Source organism: Carettochelys insculpta, chromosome 1 (assembly GCF_033958435.1).
Source record: "Carettochelys insculpta isolate YL-2023 chromosome 1, ASM3395843v1, whole genome shotgun sequence".
NCBI lineage: Eukaryota > Metazoa > Chordata > Testudines > Carettochelyidae > Carettochelys > Carettochelys insculpta.
In genome coordinates, this window is record NC_134137.1 from 258,199,782 (window position 1) to 258,218,627 (window position 18,846).

At 45.0% G+C, this 18,846-nt stretch overlaps 1 protein-coding gene and 1 long non-coding RNA gene across 3 annotated transcripts in view; one reads left to right on the forward strand and one right to left on the reverse strand.

The window, feature by feature from the left end:
* Positions 1–18,846, reverse strand: part of DERA (deoxyribose-phosphate aldolase) — a 97,988-nt gene that overhangs the window by 46,140 nt on the left and 33,002 nt on the right. For both annotated transcript variants that reach the window (XM_074983742.1, XM_074983743.1), the window contains exons 4-6: positions 16,278–16,373; positions 14,727–14,861; positions 8,104–8,232 (exon numbers count right to left, since the gene is read on the reverse strand). In XM_074983742.1, the coding sequence (XP_074839843.1) occupies positions 8,104–8,232; positions 14,727–14,861; positions 16,278–16,373 (360 nt within the window). The remainder of the gene's footprint in view (positions 1–8,103; positions 8,233–14,726; positions 14,862–16,277; positions 16,374–18,846) is intronic.
* LOC142007185 (uncharacterized) overlaps positions 1–18,846 on the forward strand; it is a 66,172-nt gene that overhangs the window by 24,152 nt on the left and 23,174 nt on the right. The window lies entirely within an intron of this gene.

An 18,846-nucleotide genomic window follows, 5' to 3' on the forward strand; every position in this document is an offset into this window, starting at 1 on the left:
GGTCCCCTTCCTCCAGACCCACAGTCTGCCATCGATTCCGTTTCTGCCCCTGCTGGCCTCCCCTTCTTCCAACTTCCCTACCTCCAGCCCACGCAGCCCCCTCACCTCTGGCCCTGCGGACGCTGGCTCTGGCCAGGCTGTGCCAGCCCCAGCCCTGGCCCCACAGTCACTGGCTCCAGCTGGGCTGCCGGACACAGCGCCAGCCCCACAGTTACTGGCCCTGGGAACACAAGCCCTGCCGGGCTCCTCTGCACAGGGCTGCTGGCCCCCCCAGGCCCCCATCCTGCTGGGCCACGGATGTTGCTGGATCAGAGAATTCCAGTTTTAGGAGGTGCAGCTTGTATATACAGAGTGGGGAGGTTAAATAACTTGTGCAAGGTGACAGAAGAAAGCAGTGACAAAGTCAGAACATAATTATTAGCATAGAAATATTTGTTCAATGTTAATAGTGTCCTTGGCGATCTCGCCTACACAAAAATACTCTCTATTCCAGCGAGCTTACCATAATAAAGACGGGTCCAAACAAAACAGGACACTCCAGAGCTGAAGACAGCATTGATAACTCTAATTTAAACTTGTTCCCTCTATCTAATTCAATTATTAAAGCCTCTTCTTACGACCATTGTGAAAGAAGTGGGTTTACTGAATGGATTTAGAGAACAGACCCCTGGTCAGTTAACTCCTAGTTCTCAGTCATAGGCTACATCTACGCTACAGAGTTATTTTGAAATGACAGCCATTATTTCAAAATGACTGCTAGCATCTACATTACACACACGCTATTTTGAAATAAATTTGAAATAGCGGGTGTGGTATTCTCACTGAAGGAGGAATAAGGCCTATTTTGAAATAGCTATTTCGAAATAGGTGCTTTTAAGACATGGAATAGTGCTATTTCAAAATAATCCATAATGGGCTCCAATGCCACTATTTCAAAATAGCACCATGTGTCTTCTGGCGGAGTCAATCTCATTCCTGGGCCCCAGGTCCTCTGTTTAGTCCACTGGCCCCACTGTATGAACCCCATTACCCTTGTTGGGGAAGGGGGCAGTCTGGAGGGGAACCCAGTCCCCACCCACTCACTCCAGGTGCCAGCCCAGGGACCCTGGACAGCTGCTACCCATGGAGGGCTGACTCCCTTTGCTCTGGCCCCTGCAGCTCCTCTCCCTGGGCCACTTCCCCCAGACGCTTCTCCCTTGTACCTCCTTCCTCTAGTGGTAGCCGTGGCGGCAAGTCCCGTCCTTAGTTTGGCTCCTTCAGCTGACCAGTTCCTCAAAGTCTCTGGTGGGGCTCCAGGCCCCCCGGGGTTGGGGCAGTACAGCCCCCTGGGTTCCTGAGGCTCCTCTCTTCTTTCGTGGCTCCAGGTGTTCCTCTCAGTCTCCTTCCTTCCCCTCACTTGTCTCCCAAACTCTCCTTCACCACCTTCTCTTTGCCTTGTGTGGAGAAGAACTTATAAAAGGTAGCCCTGAGTAGGATCAGCTGGCACTACCTGATTCAGGGCAGCCTACTCCTCAGCTGTTCCCACTTTGATTGCCAGCTCTGTCTCCGCTCTGTTTTTACTCCTGCCTCCCCTCTCCTGGCCCCACCCTGCCACAGTCTGGAAACGCTAATTAGAAATACATGCTAGCTGTGTGTACATGTGCACAAAACTTCGAAATATCTGGCCCTCTGTCGAAAGAATGGGAGGAGCGTCTACATGTGTAACGTGTTCTTTCGAAAGAAAATAAATTGAAGGAACAGGGCACAGATGTTGAAATCTGAATCCCGATCCCATGTCAGTAAGGCCATCCCCTTTCGAAAAACTACGAAAGTGTGCACATGTAGCTGCTCCTCAGCCCACTATTTCAAAAGAGGAATCTGCCATGGTGCCGATCAGCTGGAGCGCAGGGCTGCTCCAGCCTGCAGCAGCGGGACTCTATGATCCCTGTGTCCAGCCACCCTTAAAGCAGCACAGACGCAGGAACCTGTGGCAGGAAGCGGAGAGTCTGCTAGGAGCAGTCGCAGCACGCGCTCCCATAGCACGCCCTCTGCACAGCCCTGGGACAGCAGCGGTGAGTCATAGGTAGCAGCCAGCCCCCGCAGGAGCCCCAGACCCTCTCCCCAAGCCCTTGCAGGACTCCCAGGGTCCATAGGGCAAGAGAAAAAAAGGCTCCCTCCTGGATGAAGTGGGAGCTGAGGGACCTCCTAGACCTCTGGAAAGAGGAGGACATCCTCTGCGAGATGGGCATCAAGCAGCAAAACGCAGCGGCATTCATCTGCCTGGCCCAGGGCCTCCTCACGAGAGGCCACCCAGAGAGTACTGCTCAGCAAGTACGCTCAAAAGTTAAGGAGCCGCGGCAGGGCTATGCCTATGCCCATGCCCAGGCCCAGGCCCAGGCCAGCAACACCAGGACAGCTCCGGCCACCTGCCCCTATTTCAGGAGCTCCAGGGCATCCTGGGACTCTGGAACAGCTCCCCATCCCCAGTGGTCCTGGATACCTCAGCAAATGAGCTGCAGCCAGAGGCAAAGGAGCAGCCCAGACTGGAGACTCAGGAGGCCAAGGCACTACGAAGTGGTCAAGAGAGGAGGGGGATGTGATCGTCTATATCCCCTCCTGCTCACCCAGCTGGGCGACCAGGAGCCAGGCATCCCCAGCTGTTGCTGAGGGACCCTCAAGTACATACATGGCAGGGCACGCACCCCGGTCTGCAGGGTGGGGACAATGCACCAGCCAGCCGGCCACACACAGGACCAGTGGTCCCAGGCTGCACACTTTCCAGCCTGGCATGGCACACTGCACCCCATGACTGCCCACCCCCGGTGGACAGCACTGCAAGCCATGTGCAGAGGCGGGCGATCAGGGCTGGACAGCACCCAGGAACCGCTCACCACAGGTTGGGAGCCCCCACCTGCCCAAGATACCCCCAGCCGCTGCGCCATTGGATGAGATGCCAGCCACATGGGGGAAGTGCCCTGAGGGGGGAGGATGTCAGCCCCAGGAGCGGGGCAGGTGCCTTAGGGTAGGGGAATGCCACCCCATGGTCAGGCCCCACCAGGGCATAATATGATACTGACATGCTGTCCTTCTCTCCATACAGCAGCACCATCCAAGGGCCCAGAGAGCCCCACACCCTCCATCATCCCGGAGAGCCCCTGGTGCATGTGGAGGGTGCCCAAGCCCCACTCCACGCAGTGTGCCATCGGGGCCACAGCCAGAGGGCCTCTCAGTGGGCAGAGAAAGCTGAGGTGGTTGAGTGGCACCTTGAGCTCACTGAGGCTGACCTGAAGTGGCAGAAGGCAGCATGGGACAGGCTGCCGACCACCCTAGGGCATTGGCACCACAGTCTGGAAACATGCGGCCAATGTGGCCCACCTCCTCGCTCCTCTGGTGCCTCCCTGCCAAGTCTGCTGCCACCCCCCGAGCCTCTCCCATGGCCTTACCTGCAGGTGCTCCCTGCCCCCTCCCCGCCCCGTTGAGGACCCCATACTGAGTGGGGTGGGGGGTCCATGAGACTCACAGCCTCCCACCCCCGCCCTGGATTGAACCCTTCTGCCCCCCTACAGGTTAGGACCCCTCCTGCCCCCCGGTACACCGTTGTTGCCACCCCCCCCATACATAGTTCAGGTTTGTTTCCGTTATGTTCATAAATGTTTAATTGCTTATGCCCCCATGTGCCAGGGTCTTCGGGGAGGGATGGTGGGTGGTGGATGTGTGGGTGAGGTGCTGGTGGTGACAGAGATGGTGAGGGGCAGATGTGCTTGGCGGATGGGTGTGGGTGTGGGTCACAAGCAGACAGTTGTGAAGGCCTGCCTGAAGGTCTTCCTAATTTGGAGGCCATCCCGGTGGGCCTGGCAGATGGGGGCAGCAGCCAGCTGCTCATAGCCAGCGCCAGCCCTGCTGGCCCTCCATGGACTTAAGCGTCCCCCTTGCCCTCCACAATGTTGAAGACCCTGAACTCCAACTTTGCATGGAGGCACCTCCACTGCCCCTTAAGGTGCCCAAAGACCTGCTCCACAACATTCCGGAAGTGGCTGAGGCGGATGTTGAACACCTTCTGGGTGGGGTCATGTATGGCTGCATGAGCCACGGCTGTAGAGGGTTGGTTGCGTCTTCCACCTTGTGGAGCAGCATGGTGACATTCCTCCGCCACCTGGATCTCATGCTGGGGGACGAATGTGCTGGCCCCCATGTGTCGGCAGAGCCCAGAGTTCCGGAATGTGAGGGCATTATGGGTGTGGCCAGCCCAGCTCACGTAAATGTCCATGAACCAGTCCCTTGCATCCACCAGGGCCTGGAGGACCACCGAATGGTAGCCCTTTCTGTTGACATACTGGCGGTGCTGTGTGCCAGGGCATGGATGGGGATGTGTGTGCCATCCAAGGCGCCAAAGCAGTTTGGGAAGCCCAGTTCAGTGAAGCCCGCGACAGTGGCATCCAGTTCCCGCAGGTGGATGACCCTGTGCAACAACATTGTGTTGATGGCTCGCATGACCTACACGGTGGGTAGGGAACATGTGCTCCTGTGAGGGTGTGGCAGGCTGTCCGCGGCCCGTGCTCCCTCCTGGCACCCCGCAAGAAAGTGCCCCTTGCCCTGGCTCCCTCACCCCCTCATGGGGTGCACATGACCCAGGCTCAGCTTGCCTCCATGAGTATGGTCTCAAGGGTGGCCTTGCCCACCCCAAACTGTTGTCCTACAGAGTGGTAGGAGTCCAGGGTGGCAAGCTTCCAGATGGCAATTGCAACTCGCTTCTCCAGGGTCAAAGCGAGCCACCTGCAGTTGCCCTGGTGCCTGAGTACGGGGTGAGCTAGTGGCAGATCTCCTCACACATCTGCCTGGACATGCAGAAGTGCCTGAGCCATCTTTCCACATCCCACTCCCCTAGCACCAGGCACTCCCACCAGTCGGTGCTGCTGGGGTGGCTCCAGATGTGACGGAGCACCTGGGGGTGGAGGTGTCCTGGGCAGGGGGGCACGACAGCCCAAAGGGCTCAGCCAGCCACGTAGCTCGGGGCAGCTGCAGTGATGATGCAGAGCAGTCAGCAGGGTCTCCAAGATGAGGGTGTCCTCATGCAGGAACTGCTACTGAGACTCCTTCGTGGAGCACAAATGGGCTATGCTGGGCGGGGGACAGCTGGGCAGCACTCAGCTTGTGCAGGGTGGAGGGAGGGGGCCTTGTCAGCCACAGGAACCCATCCACGGCATTTCCTGACCCCGTGTGGACGCTCCCTTTCAAAAAAATGCAGCGGCCCTTCGAAAGGGCGGATCGACACGTCAAACAGCTTTTAACTTGCAGTCGCTCCCTTACAAAATCTTCGCTTTCGACTGCCCTCTCAATTTTCGCCCTTTCAAAGTGATGCTTTCATGTAGACACAGCTGTTGTGTGTAGCTGTGTTATTTCAAAACAAGGTATTTCAAAATATCTTATTTTGAAATAAGTCTGTAGTGTAGACGCAGCCTTAATGAGGAGACCACCTTATGTCCCTAAGCGCTTGTTTAGGCTAAGGAAATTTGCACCAGGCCAATGTAGCTATGTTGCACTAGTACAAACCAGTGCTTGAACTGTTCCCATACACCTACTCCAAGGGTTTGCACAGTCACAGCTTTACCAGTGCAAAATAATCAATCAGTATGAGAAAGCCCTAAAGCATTTCCAAACAAGTAAATAAATAAAATCACATCCTGTTTAAGCTGAGGTGTTTGTTTCCCACTCATTTTGAAGCTTTTATCTGAGTCCTAAGGATCAGATTAAAAGTAATTTTATTTGAAGTTTTCAACAAGCAGGAAACATTTTGTAATTTTGGAATGTCTCTGAGCTGCAGATAGAAAATGCTGCTGCTTCCCAGTGTCCCAATTATAACCTGAAAACCCAGTTTACCACTAAAATACCTAGCTGATATCTGGTGTTCTTACAAGTTGGAGATTTTGCATGTACAGTAATAACAGATGTGATGTGGGACGCTAACCATTTTATGGTGCTGTCATTTTCTACACCACAATGGATGTGAAGGTGGACGTAGGGGGGCTGCCCAAATCAAACTGTCTAGGCAGTTTTCACTGTACATAAAACAAAGTGACAGAATCCATGCTGGATACTTATCGGAATGCATTTTGGAATTGCTTGAATGAGGATCATCCCCCCAACCTCCACCCCGGGGGCATCCCTACTCAGATGCAGTGAGGGAGGGATTCATTAGCTCCCTGCAAATGCAGAGGGCCTTGTCATTTTGAAGCTATCTGCACACAAATACTACTGAATCTTAACTGTAATTCCGATAACAGCTACAGTATAATAGTTTTATTTATAAAATAAATCTGAGCCATTCTTTACTATCAGTGTACACCTCCAAGAGAAGGATCATATGAATAAAATCCATAATTACTGGATATGTTTTCAGTTTTCATTGACCTGACTGTATTCAAGCTGTACCTCTTCTCTGCACATTTCTATTATACAGTCTTACATGGGCTGATCCAGTCACGAGGTTAGTTAGCACACATCGAGCCAGAACGTGAATATACAGCACATTGGCCTGCCACATAGTAACATCCCTTGCGCACACTGCTATGGTGCACTGAAAGTTCCATTATCAGAGTGCACTGTGGAACTTCTGGTTCACTGTAAGAGTGCCTAGACAGGCTGTTACTGCATAGCTAGTTGGTGCACTACAGATTCGCAAAATGGCTTGCTATACCATAACCTCCTGTGTAGACAAACCTTAAGTCAAGTGATGTTTATACTTATGCAGAGGCCCAGTCCAAGGCATTATGCATCACTTAAAAACCCAGAAAACACTAGATTTGAGGGACTCAAGGGTGAATTTCATCTTTAATACAGTTCTAAATTTGCACACACATGGCTAAACAGTGCTCACCAACATCAACATTCTTGAGCAGATTCACTGATATTGGAGCAATGTGGCCTAGTGGATAGATCACAGGACTGAGCTACAGGAGACTCTGGCTCTATTTCCATCTCTTCCACTGACTGACCTTGGGCAACTCACTCCACCTGGAAACTGGGGATACTAGTATAGACTGCCCCTGTAAAGTGCTTTGAACTCGAATGATAAGTGCTACTTAATTTATAAAGGTGACAGAATTATTGTATGGGACTTATTAATGTAGCCAGTCATTCCATAAGTCAGGGTTGCACAGCAAGGTAAATGGAAACAGTTCTCTCACATATACAATTTCACAAATTAACAACATTTACACATTATATTTTTCATCCACATTACAACTGGTCCAAATGTTTTGAATTCTGAGGCTGGCATTCTGAATTTAAATTAAACTTCCTATTCTAGAGTATGTTCTTCAGCGGAAGAAATGTCTCTTGTTATGTGTTTACACTATGAGTAGTACAATAGGGAACAATCTCAAATGGGGCCTTTAGGAATTGCTAGAAATGCAAATAAATAAAAACACAGGAAAAAAGTTTTAGTAAACTTTTGCAAACTATTATATGCATTTTGTGATCAACTCCAGTAAAAACATAGTTTTATACAAAACAAGTAGCATATCTTATTACCTGCAATATTTAGTTACCTGCAAAGATGCCAAAACAATTGGAATACTGCATACCAGTGGACTAAACTGCAAATGCTATGCAATAAACTCTTTCATATCCAGCATTCTATTATCCAGAACTCTCAAATAACCGGCATTTTTACCACAAGTAAATGTTAGTTATGTTTTCCATACGTACAGTGTAGTGAGAGTAAATACAAGTAAATACAGCAAAGTTTACTGTGTACAATGCCACAGTTGTTGGTAAATAAAGTACTCTGCATACATTTTTGTTTGTTTAATATTATCTAAACTTGCTTTTCTTCAGTGTTATGCATTGCTAGGTACACCTCTCTATTATCCAGAATACTTAAACATCCAGCAACCTCCTGGTCCCAGAGCTGTTGGATATGAAGGAGTTTACTACTTATGAAGGAAACCACTGCGATCCAGGAGGCGTAGCAGTTCCTGTTCCTCTAGTTCCTGAATCTTTGGTTACGGGATCACAATTTTACCTTTCTTAAGTATTTAACACCAAACTGTCAAGCTCTTAATTTAAAACTAAGATTTTCTAAGCTGCATTACCTACAGAATGATTAAAGCTGCATATATTTACCTGCCATCATAGCTACCATGCTGGCTTTGTAGACATTGGTGAGTGATCCCAGCTCTCCAGTTCCCAAGATTGTTTTCATATGCGCATCTCCACAGGCCTGACGAAACTGACGGATCTCTTCATAGAGGCCTGTAGGAATGGCATTTTAAAATGATAAAAGCTGGTCAAGAAACATCTTGAAGTATGGTGTTAATTTCCACTTTAAGGCGAATGCAAAAATAGGTCTAATAATTAGTTATAAAACAAAATGTTAACGGTTCAGTGAAATATATTGCTATGGAGGTAGTTACCAAAGCTGTGCAGATTCAAGTTTACTTTAATAGCTATTAATTTCATTGCAGTCAAAATGAAGACTATATTTAAATGTGTTTGGCATACAAGAATAAATTAACCATATAAACAAGATAAAGATTTACAGAGCTCACTGGCCAGCCCTAAATAGTCCAGTAAAACAATATCAATACTTCGAACGCCTTTCCTGTGTTTGTCAATAGTTTTCCTGTACATTCATCATGTCACTTTTCTCCTCACTCCGGCCATCTGATGCTCTCAGCCTTGTCACCAATTTTGTGGAATGTCTTATACCTTCTGGAATGTTCTTCCTCCCAACCTGTCCCATTCTGTCTCACCTTCCCCTCCTTTCTACCCCCACACTTCTAATTTTGCCCCTAGATGACATACACAGTTCCCATTGGAGTGCGTACATGCATCCAAGGGCAAAATTTGTCCCTTACTCTTATCCATAATTGATTAGATAAGCTGACGCTACAGAAAACGGCTCTTGTGTGAACTTTTAGTGATCAAATAATAAACAAACCAAAAAATTCTGCTTTTGAATCTGAAAACATCAAACAGGATCATCGTACACCCAAGTTCCCTTCCCTCGTAACTTGACAGACTCTTATTTCAGTACGGACTAGAATAAACCTGAAAAAATTCAAAGATGACTGATTGATTTTTTCTTTAAATATTAAAACCCTTTTGACCTGACTAGATGAAGGATAAATATGTTAGCACTGGGAAGCCACCATATTTTGGAGGAGACTCAAGTATTCTTATATCTTCTGAAACAACAAAGGATGGGAAATAGCCGCTAGATAAATCTAAGCATGAATATTAATACACAGTCATGCTTTTCTAGTAAAATATAACTACAGTCGTTTAGGGAAAAGGCAGATATCCCCATATTATGGAGCTTGAAGAATCAAGTATGGGAAGCCCTTTCACTGGAAACAGTGACAGACAGCTTTATATCAGAATCAAAGAGATTCTAGACTACAGTATTTCCATTTTTGGACTGTTAACAAAATAGAGATAAAAGGGTGACATACCAAGCTGGGTCATTGAAAGATAACAAATTCAGATTACAAATAAGATTTGTTCCTACATGCATGGAAATCAATGTATATTAATAATGATAAAATAAATTTTAAAAATATGTATGTAAATCTTTGCTGTGCAATGACCATGATAATGGTGAACAATTCAGAGCAAAGGCATATTTAGTGCTAAACTAGCAATCCTCTTCTCACCCCCAACAGACTCTCGAAACCGTTCAGTGGACTTATCAAACTGCCTCACTGCTGGTCCTCCACTCCACCTGCTGTGCTTCTGCATTCTATTGATGTCAGAATGTAGCTGCTGTGTTTGATAGCACTGCAGTGTTCCACTGCGACATACTATGCATATTAGCAGAAGACTGGCTAAGGCACTTAGTGAGTCCCTTTATAGACACCTGGCTTCACTTCACATCTCACTATGTACCCAAAGTGTGAATTAATCAGTGCTACCATACAGTTCAACATGTTTTATTGATAGCTGGTCAGACCCCAGAAGCCTCCTAGATCAAATCAACACTTAGAAAGGAAACACAAAGAACCTATGTTATGTGCTTGAGTAGAGTGTTTTATAAATGATAATATGATTGGTTGATGGTCATGTTAGATCATAACGCAGGCTCTTTTTGCTGAGTGACTATTTCCTGAAGCCTTTGAAAGAGCAAGGAAAGCAGCTTTCAAGCAAGGAAAGCAGCCACTGGTTTCAGTAGCAAAGATTCAAATTTTCTCTAGATCTAAGACATGCTGCCAACAATTTCAAAACAAATTAACAAAATGCAAAGGTGGGTTGGATGCCATGAACGAAAGTTACCTTCTGTCACTCTTGTTCTTTGATGGTAGTACTATTGTTATAGTGTTATCCCCCGACTTTTGATATGTGCGTCTATATGAAATTAGCACTGGAATTAGTTAATTGACTCTCTAGGTCAACAGCATGTGTGACACCCAATGAAGAAGAATAACTGAGGCCCCTCAGTCGCCGGTATCTTTACTGCCACGTTCTTGCAGGTAATAGGAAAAATGCGTAATTGCTGACAGGTGGACTCAAACCTGGTACCTCTGCAGTTTAGTACAGGAGTCTTGACAGTTTGAGTTACAAGTCCCCTGGCTCTGGGCTAAGGCTATAGAGGAGACTAATTCTCTGTAAGTGTCCAAGGTGCCACTGCATGAGACCATGAACTATGACGAGTAGGTGTGGCGTTACAAATAAAGATGTACTTTATTCCCTAACTCTAGCAGTGTGGATACAAGAATATATCTGTAATAATTGCCATATATTCAGAGAACAATTATTACAGGCAATATCTTGTTTTTATTTGGTTCCTTCCATCCAAAAATACCCCAGCAGACTTTGCAACTTTACAGTACTTGTGGGTGGGAAAAAGGTACCTGATTGGCACAAGTCAGATGAGTTGTGGTCACAGATGTTGGGACAAACACCTACCCGTATGAAAAGGTCTTCACGATTCACCAATTGCAGACAGAAGGGTCATTTTAAGTTTGTGTTCAAATGACTCATACAACAAACTTCATGATACTCGAGTGACATGCTTTGTAAAGAAACAGGACTCCATTGACCATACCGCAATATGAACTCAAGATTTCGTAGAGTCTGGGCTTTGTTTACAGTAGGGTTTGCCACCCAAAATTTGTATCTGTTGTTTGGTTCCAGTAGTCCCATCAATGAGGAAGTGCTGACAGGGTACTAGTAGCCATTGGTATTTCAACCACTATGTTGTTCAGATTTGCTAAAGAGGATTAGGTGACAAATGTGGTTAAAATCCCAAGTTACATCTCCACGAGAGGGTTGTTCTGAAAAAACCCTGGTTTTGTCACAAAGAGTGTCTGTATGCAAAATGCACTTTCTCAACAGGCTGTCAGCAAAACCCGGCACATTCGCCAGTAGCATTGCGTCTCTATGCATTCAGGAATAATGCCTTCACCAATGCCTTCAGGAATAACATCTTCACCCTATTGATAAAAAGAGCCATGCAGACACTCTGGAGGCCCTTTTGTCAGCAGACGGGGCTTCTGGTTCCCTGGGCAGCCCTGTTTGCTGAGATTTGGGTTAGCCCTTCTGTTGAGAGAGCAGATAGGCAGTCTGGCCATTCTCAATCGACAAAGCAGATTGCTCTTTTGATCCACTATTGCGTATGGACATGATCTGTCAACAGAAGTTTTGCCGGAAGATCTCTTCCAACAGTAACTTCTGTCATCAGATCGCTGTAGTGTACATGTAGCCCCAGTGACTGCCTCCTTTCTTGTCTACAGTGGTGCTCTTTTTGCTACAAAGAGTGGCACTGAACCAATGAGTAGTAAGGGTGGAAAACTTAATGTTTTGTCAAAATTGTCTAGCACAGGAAAAGCCTTCTTGTTTCAGCAGCGAATCTTAGACTATTACATTACTCCACAATCACCATAAAGGCTAAGGGAATGCCAGTTTCTGGATGTTGTAAACAAACCCCAAAAAGCCACATAATAATTTTACTTTTCTATTCCACAGCATTAGAAAGCGCTTTCGAAACTGTTAAAGAGAAGACTTAGACAATTATATGTCAAATGCAATAAATACATTCAACAATATGTAAGAATAGCTTTAAAATGAGTTAATTGGATGTTCACTAAAATATTTAATATAACATTGTCCAGCAACCTTTTAAACACTTAGAAAATATAGTTTTCATTTATGAAGGTGACGCCAACTATCCTACGGTCTAGGGGGAAAAGGATGAAAAAATACATAAACAGAAAGCTCTAGCTTGCAAAATAAATTTTTTTTTAAAAAATCCACATAAAATAAACTATATATTTTTGTTGATAACACCTGAAATTTTGAAGAATCACAGCATGCAAAAAGAGCCATAAAATATACTCAGGCTACAAGTATATGCAAAGATTCTGTCATGATTATAAAGCACATGAGCAAAGCAGTTGTGGTTTATGAAGTCACAGGAACAAAGCTGTATTTACTACACTCGCTGCTACTTTTCAATTTTATATAACACATGGGTCTTGTTTGGAAAGACTTTTTTAGTCCCTTTTCTAGCTTCCTCAAATGAAGTATAGAATGCGAAAAGCTTTATCATATCTAGTCATTAGCTACAGCAAAAGTGTTGGTGATATTATAAATCACATATATGGCTGCAGAATGTTAATACTATACACAGAACATCAGCCTTCTCGCAAAATGCCCCCTCACTCAGTCACTTTCCTTTATGGGTAAGTTAAATACCAGTGTTTTGCCTCTCTGCTAACATCATCGTCACTGTTGTAAGGGCAGTGGTGAATACACTTAGCTCCTTGGAGAGTTCTCTTTTCGTGACAAATACAAGAGGCTACAGTACACGTAGTTGTACATTCCTACATAAGCACTCAGCAATCTATCAGTGATAAGTCAGTATCTCCCCTGACCTGTCTTGTGGGAATTAATCAGAGCAATTTTTTTTTTTAAAAACTGCTTTCTCCAGGCTTGCCACAACACTTATTGTGGATGAAAGAAATCAATTAAATGAATTCATAATCTGGTTTGTTTATTTTTAATCCACCCCACCTACCCCTATCACAGCTGCGTGCTCCTTCCCCGTTACTTTTATTCAGACATAACTGTCTGTCACCACATGCCGAAAAACCTGACACAGATCAGCTTAAAACATCCACACCACAGTTAGCCCTGTTTCGTTGTGCAAATCAGACCTGCAACTTCCAGTTCACTTCTGCAGAAGTTAGTGCATTTTCAGGTTAGGTGGGCTCATCAGAGTCACCTAGTCCAATGGCTCTCAACCCATCCAGAATGCTGTGCCCCCTTCAGGCTTCTGATTTGTCTCAAGTACCCCCCAAGTTTCACCTCACTTAAAAACTACTTGTGTACAAATTCAGACACAGACACACAAAATTGTCACCACACATGGTTACTGAAAAAAATGGCTTATTTTCTCATTTTTACTGAAGAATAGTAAAATAAATCAATTGGAATATAAAAATTATACTTACGTTTTCAGTGTATAGTATACAGAGCAATATAAACAAGTCAGTGTCAGGAGAAAATATTAGTTTGTACTGACTTTACTAGTGCTTTTTATGTCACCTGTTGTACAACTAGGAAAATATCCAGATAAGTTGATGCATCACTTGAAGGGCCTCCAAGTACCCTCAGGGATACACACATCCCTAGTTGAGAACCACTGACCTGGTGGGAATTATTGTGCTGCTTTTGTGATACAGGAGTCAGTCCACACCAATCAGCACAGAGATCACCTAATTACTTACAGCATCTGAAATCAAAATAGCCCTTTTGAAAGATAGCCAAGCTGATGCTAGTGAGCTGGGTTACTGGGTATATTTGAGAACAAGCTGATGTAAGTGAAGTATATTGTAAAAGAGCTCAAGCTACATGAACAAGTTAGCACAAGGTTAACGCTCATGAAGACACAAATGCTGGCATGCTGCAAATGATGAATTTTTACTCCAAGGCTAATTGTTAATTGAAGGAAGATGGAAATGAGAAAATATGGTATGTCACCATGATGATTACATTTCCTTAACCAAACTCCATTATTGTATGTTTCTTTCTGAAGTGTTCTCAGTGAAAGTTATTAGTGCTGCACTGTACAACTAAATGGAAATTTGATTCCAAGGCAAGGATGTGTTGTTTACCTTTACATGGCGATTAGTTATAGGACCACTGTCAGCACTTAAGGCAAACCATTCACGGTACATTAAGGGAGAACCAATTAGAGTGAAACCACCTCCAGTATTATTACACTTACTAATTAGAGAGAGAGAGAGAGAGAACGCCAGTAATAACACAAACCTTAAATCTGTATCCTCAGCTTTGGAGAAAAGCAATTAGAAGATACATTTATTTTTGTCAAGGACCAAAACACATTTTAACGAGATACCATCTACACTGACAACCTGTTTGGGTATTTTTTTTAACCATTCTTTTTGTGTGTAATTAGAGCATCAGCATTCACTTTTCTTTTGTTTCTTCTGAACTGTCCAATAGTTGGGAATTTTTCAAGTATCTCTTTATATAAGATCCTTTCAAGCCTAATACACCACATACGGCAGCCTGAATTTTCAGCAAGTGGCAAACATGCCTGCCATATGAAAAAAATCAGACTCTTTCAGAGTGCTTCAGGTTCAGCACCCAAAAAATGGAAATACCCAAATCAGTAGTCATTTCTGGAAACCTTGGCCCACAGCGAGCAGCCAAATGTCAAAATCTGCCACCACTGACATCGACAGAGAATAAAATGTTACACCTTAGCTGTAGCATGTGTTTACCTTCCCATTGGCCAGTCAGCACAAGGGTCCTGTTGATTACAACGTCAATCTCTCTTGCGCCTTCTTCCACTGCTGTCCTAATCTCTTCTAATCGGGTTTTCAGAGGAGTCTGTGCAGCTGGAAATCCAGTTGCCACTATGAAGAATGGGAAAAATAGTTATGAACTAAGCAAAAGCTTATGTATAAATATAATTGTTGTTAAGGCAGATCGATGTATAAAAACTTAGTTTTAAATGACTCCTGCAAATGGATTTTTTCCCCACTTTCCTTACAGCTCTTTCCAGTTCAGCCTGGTTAATGTATACACGTCCTATTGCCTTCAGTGGTGTTCGCCTACATATGCCAATTATGAAATTGGCTTAATATGTGACATGATCTTTCGTATATACATTCTTCAATCCTCCAAAATTCTTGTAAAAAGAGTATTGGAAAATAAGTGCACCTAATATGAACAAGTCTCACAACATAGGTAAAGTTGTATGCAATCATACATTAGTGAAATCATATGAATTTTTGTACTTAACATAAAGGTGACTCGGAAAGGGGAAAAAAATTACCTTATTCCACTCCCCCTTTCTGCCCTCCCCCTATTATATGCTGTATATTATAAAGATAGAATCAGGAAAGTTGCTCTTTTCCTCTTAAAAACAAACATGTTTTCATGTATTTTTCAGTCCTGAATTTCACGTTGTCTCCTCTTCATTGTGCCTGAAGAAACAGTGAAATCATGACAGCATGAAGAGTTGAGACTAAGGTATTTTTACATGGATGGGCCCTTGCACCTGCACAGTCTTTAATGGGGAAAACAATCCATTTGCATGAAACCTCAAAGCTGGGCTGTTAAGCTAGAAAGGGGACTATATCCACACCACTTAAAACTCTGGTTTTGACTTGCTGATGTTGGCATTTATTCAGCTTTAATGACTAACTCCATTTTGGAAAAAAAAATGTTTGTGTAAAGATTAATTATGCCTACCCCTTCAGTGCCAGTATGACATCAACATACATACCTCAAAGACTCCCCAGAAGATCCTCCTCCAGAAAAACTTAATACTTGATAACTAAAAAGTTCACGTTCCAGATACTTCTTAGGCTATGTCTACACTTCCATGGAAAGTCGATGGGTGCTACATGATTTTTGGTATGCCAATTGTTTGCCAAAAATCAACTTTGCAGACATCGACTTCCGCAGCTGTCTTCATGACAGAAGATCAACAGAATTGCTTCTCCTATTGACCTTCCTTAATCCTCACAGCTCCCAAGGAGGTCCGAGGTTGACACTGACCCTGGAACATGCCATTTCTTGCATGCGCAAAACAGCAACCTGGAAAATCGAACCTAAGCAATCAATCAATCTTCCAGAATTAGTGTAGATGTAGCTTTAATGAAAAAACAAGGATGATCTCCCTCCTCCTTTCCCCCAGCAAAAAAAAAAACAAACAAAACCCACAACCATTTCACATATTCTAACCCAGCTTATAAAACTGAAAAGGAGACAAGCCCACTGTGAAAAGAGTCTATTAAAAATACTTGTAAAGCATTGAAACTTACCTGAAGCTACTGGTATGTTACAACCAGCAGCCTTGAGTGCTTTAACAGCATCGGATACTCTAGCTGGATACACACAGACAGCCGCTGTAGTAATACCTGAAAAAAGTTACGATCCACCTGTTTCACACTCATATTTCCATGTAATATGCATTTTCTCCTTGTCCGTACTATGGCGTTGCAAGCACTACAGTTATCTATCTCTTACAAGCATTGATTGCTTACCACTGACTGTAGCAATCATGAGAGCTCTACTCACAGCTAAGCTCAGGTAGCTTCTAGAGGTGTTACCACCATATCTGTGACCCCTGCCCTGAGAACGCTGCGGTTGTAGCAGTGGTAGCTCAAATGCAGACACAGTTTAAGGCTGGAGTTGTTTAAATACCAGCATTAGACCAGTTTGGCTGGGATCTATTATGTCTGAAATGGTAACAGAGTATTGTGCCTAAAGGCCTATCATGCAGTTTGACGAGCATGGAATAGTTTGTGTTGGCAGAGTTTCACTGAATTTCTATTTCAAATTTTATTCTCATAGCCTAAGAAAACTGGCCTGGTATTTAAGAGACTTCTAAAGTGTACATAGGATTAGAAAACAAATCATAAATCAGAGTTTGAAAAGGGATTGGAGCTTTCCTATTTCACAACTATGGCTAACAGCAACTATGTTACTCTCATCTGACCCCACACACCTGTGTAGAAAACAATGCGGTTATGTCTATGTAAAATGTGCCATTGTAATACATCAGGCAGGCTCCAAATGTTTATATTGATGGGTTTGATTTATGTTTGAATGTTGTAGCTCAAACAAAGCACCAAAATTATGTGGCATTGTAAAACAGCCTCCCGCATCTGACACATCAGTGATATTAATATTTCTGAGAAGCTACAATATTCAGCATTGCGCCACATATGAAAAGATGCCATTTTACAGCTATCATTTAATAGAAACTCTGCATGGCCTCAGCTTGAGATCAAAAAGTCAAGTGGACATGGACTTGAGTGGCTGCCCATGCAGTACAGTAATCCCCTGATTTAGCGGGCCCTGATTCAGTGGACTTCAGGAACAACGGATGTCTGCCAGCCCCACCATTGTTCCCACAGTCTGCTGAACCCACCAGCTCCCGCCCCCTGCCTCCAACCGCCCACAAAGAAAACGCATAAATGCTGGTGACTCTCTGGAGCCACCAGAGCAGCGGCAGGAGCCACAACATGCTCCTCCCCACCAGGTGTGGAGCACATAGAGAGGCAGAAGACACTTGCATATGCGCCCCGCATCCAGTGGGAAGAGCATGTGGGTCTAACTGTGGGGGCTCCACCAGCCATGGCAGCGGTCCAGGACATGAGGAGGCTCCAGTGGCTGCGGCTCTGGCTCGGCGGCTCCAACAGCTCTGGTGAGTCGCCCATTTTATAGTATTGGGTGGGGTGCCTGGGGGAGCCTAGGGTGAGCGGAGGGGACACTGTACAAATACAAGCAAACCCTCACATTGAATGGACTTTTGGTGTTAACGGAAACCCCTCCCTCACATTAGTCTGTTAACTCAAAGGTCACTTGTAGTGTCCAGACTACTGTTTTCAGTCAGCAGGCCCGACAGCCACTGCGGGCGCCAGGGAAAGGTGGGCATGGGGGCCTCGAGGGCAGAAGGGGTGAGGCTAAAGGCAGTCAGCCCTTAGCATCACTCAGGCCGTGACACTGCCCCCTTTGCCAGCTGCATGGAGCCGCACAGCTCAAAGGGGCCTGGGGCTGTGACCACCACTGCCGCTATTTCAGCAGAACACCAGGTCCCTTTGAAATACCAGACTCCAGGGCAACTTCCCCTTAGCCCCAACACCATTGGCAGGCCTGTTTTTAGTACACTAGCTCAACCCGAACTAGAATGAGTACATCTACCCACGTGGAAAATCACAGCCCCTGGCTGCAGCGCAGGCACACCCTTAGCGTCCAAGCCTGATCTCACCGAATTCCCTATTAGCAGATAGGGCTAGTTGTTGTTTCGATCTCTCCCTTAGTTACTGACATTACTGAGCAGACAACACAATTTTGAGGAGAGATAAAAAAGCCAATTATTTTACAGGACACATTACGGATACGGCTATGTCTGTACAAAGCCAAAGAGCTAGATCCTGCAGCTTCGCAGACTAACATCAATCAGGGATGTGGCCCAACATATTTACAGATGCTAAAATCCCAAGATTTATTAGGGATGTCATTTGAACTGAATGCAAATAGATTTAGTGCCACTTTACTGTTCAGTTATTAACAGAGACACACACATGACGCTGCTTTATATTTATTTTTTAATGGCTTCCATGTCAACTTAGCTACCCTTTTAGTGTCGTGAATTCTATAACTGCCCATACTGCAATCTTGATCAGGGATCTGTAAATCAAGGTGAAGGGTTTTCCCACACACAGTACATCACAATTAAAAGATAAATATTTTGCAATCAGAACTTGTATTACCATTTTTAAATGAGATCGTCTAAGGTCCAGTTCACTCTTCCAGGGATGTCTGGCTGTGCAATGCCAGCTCTAACCTGAGTAACGTTTAAGCAATGGACGTCGAAAAACATGA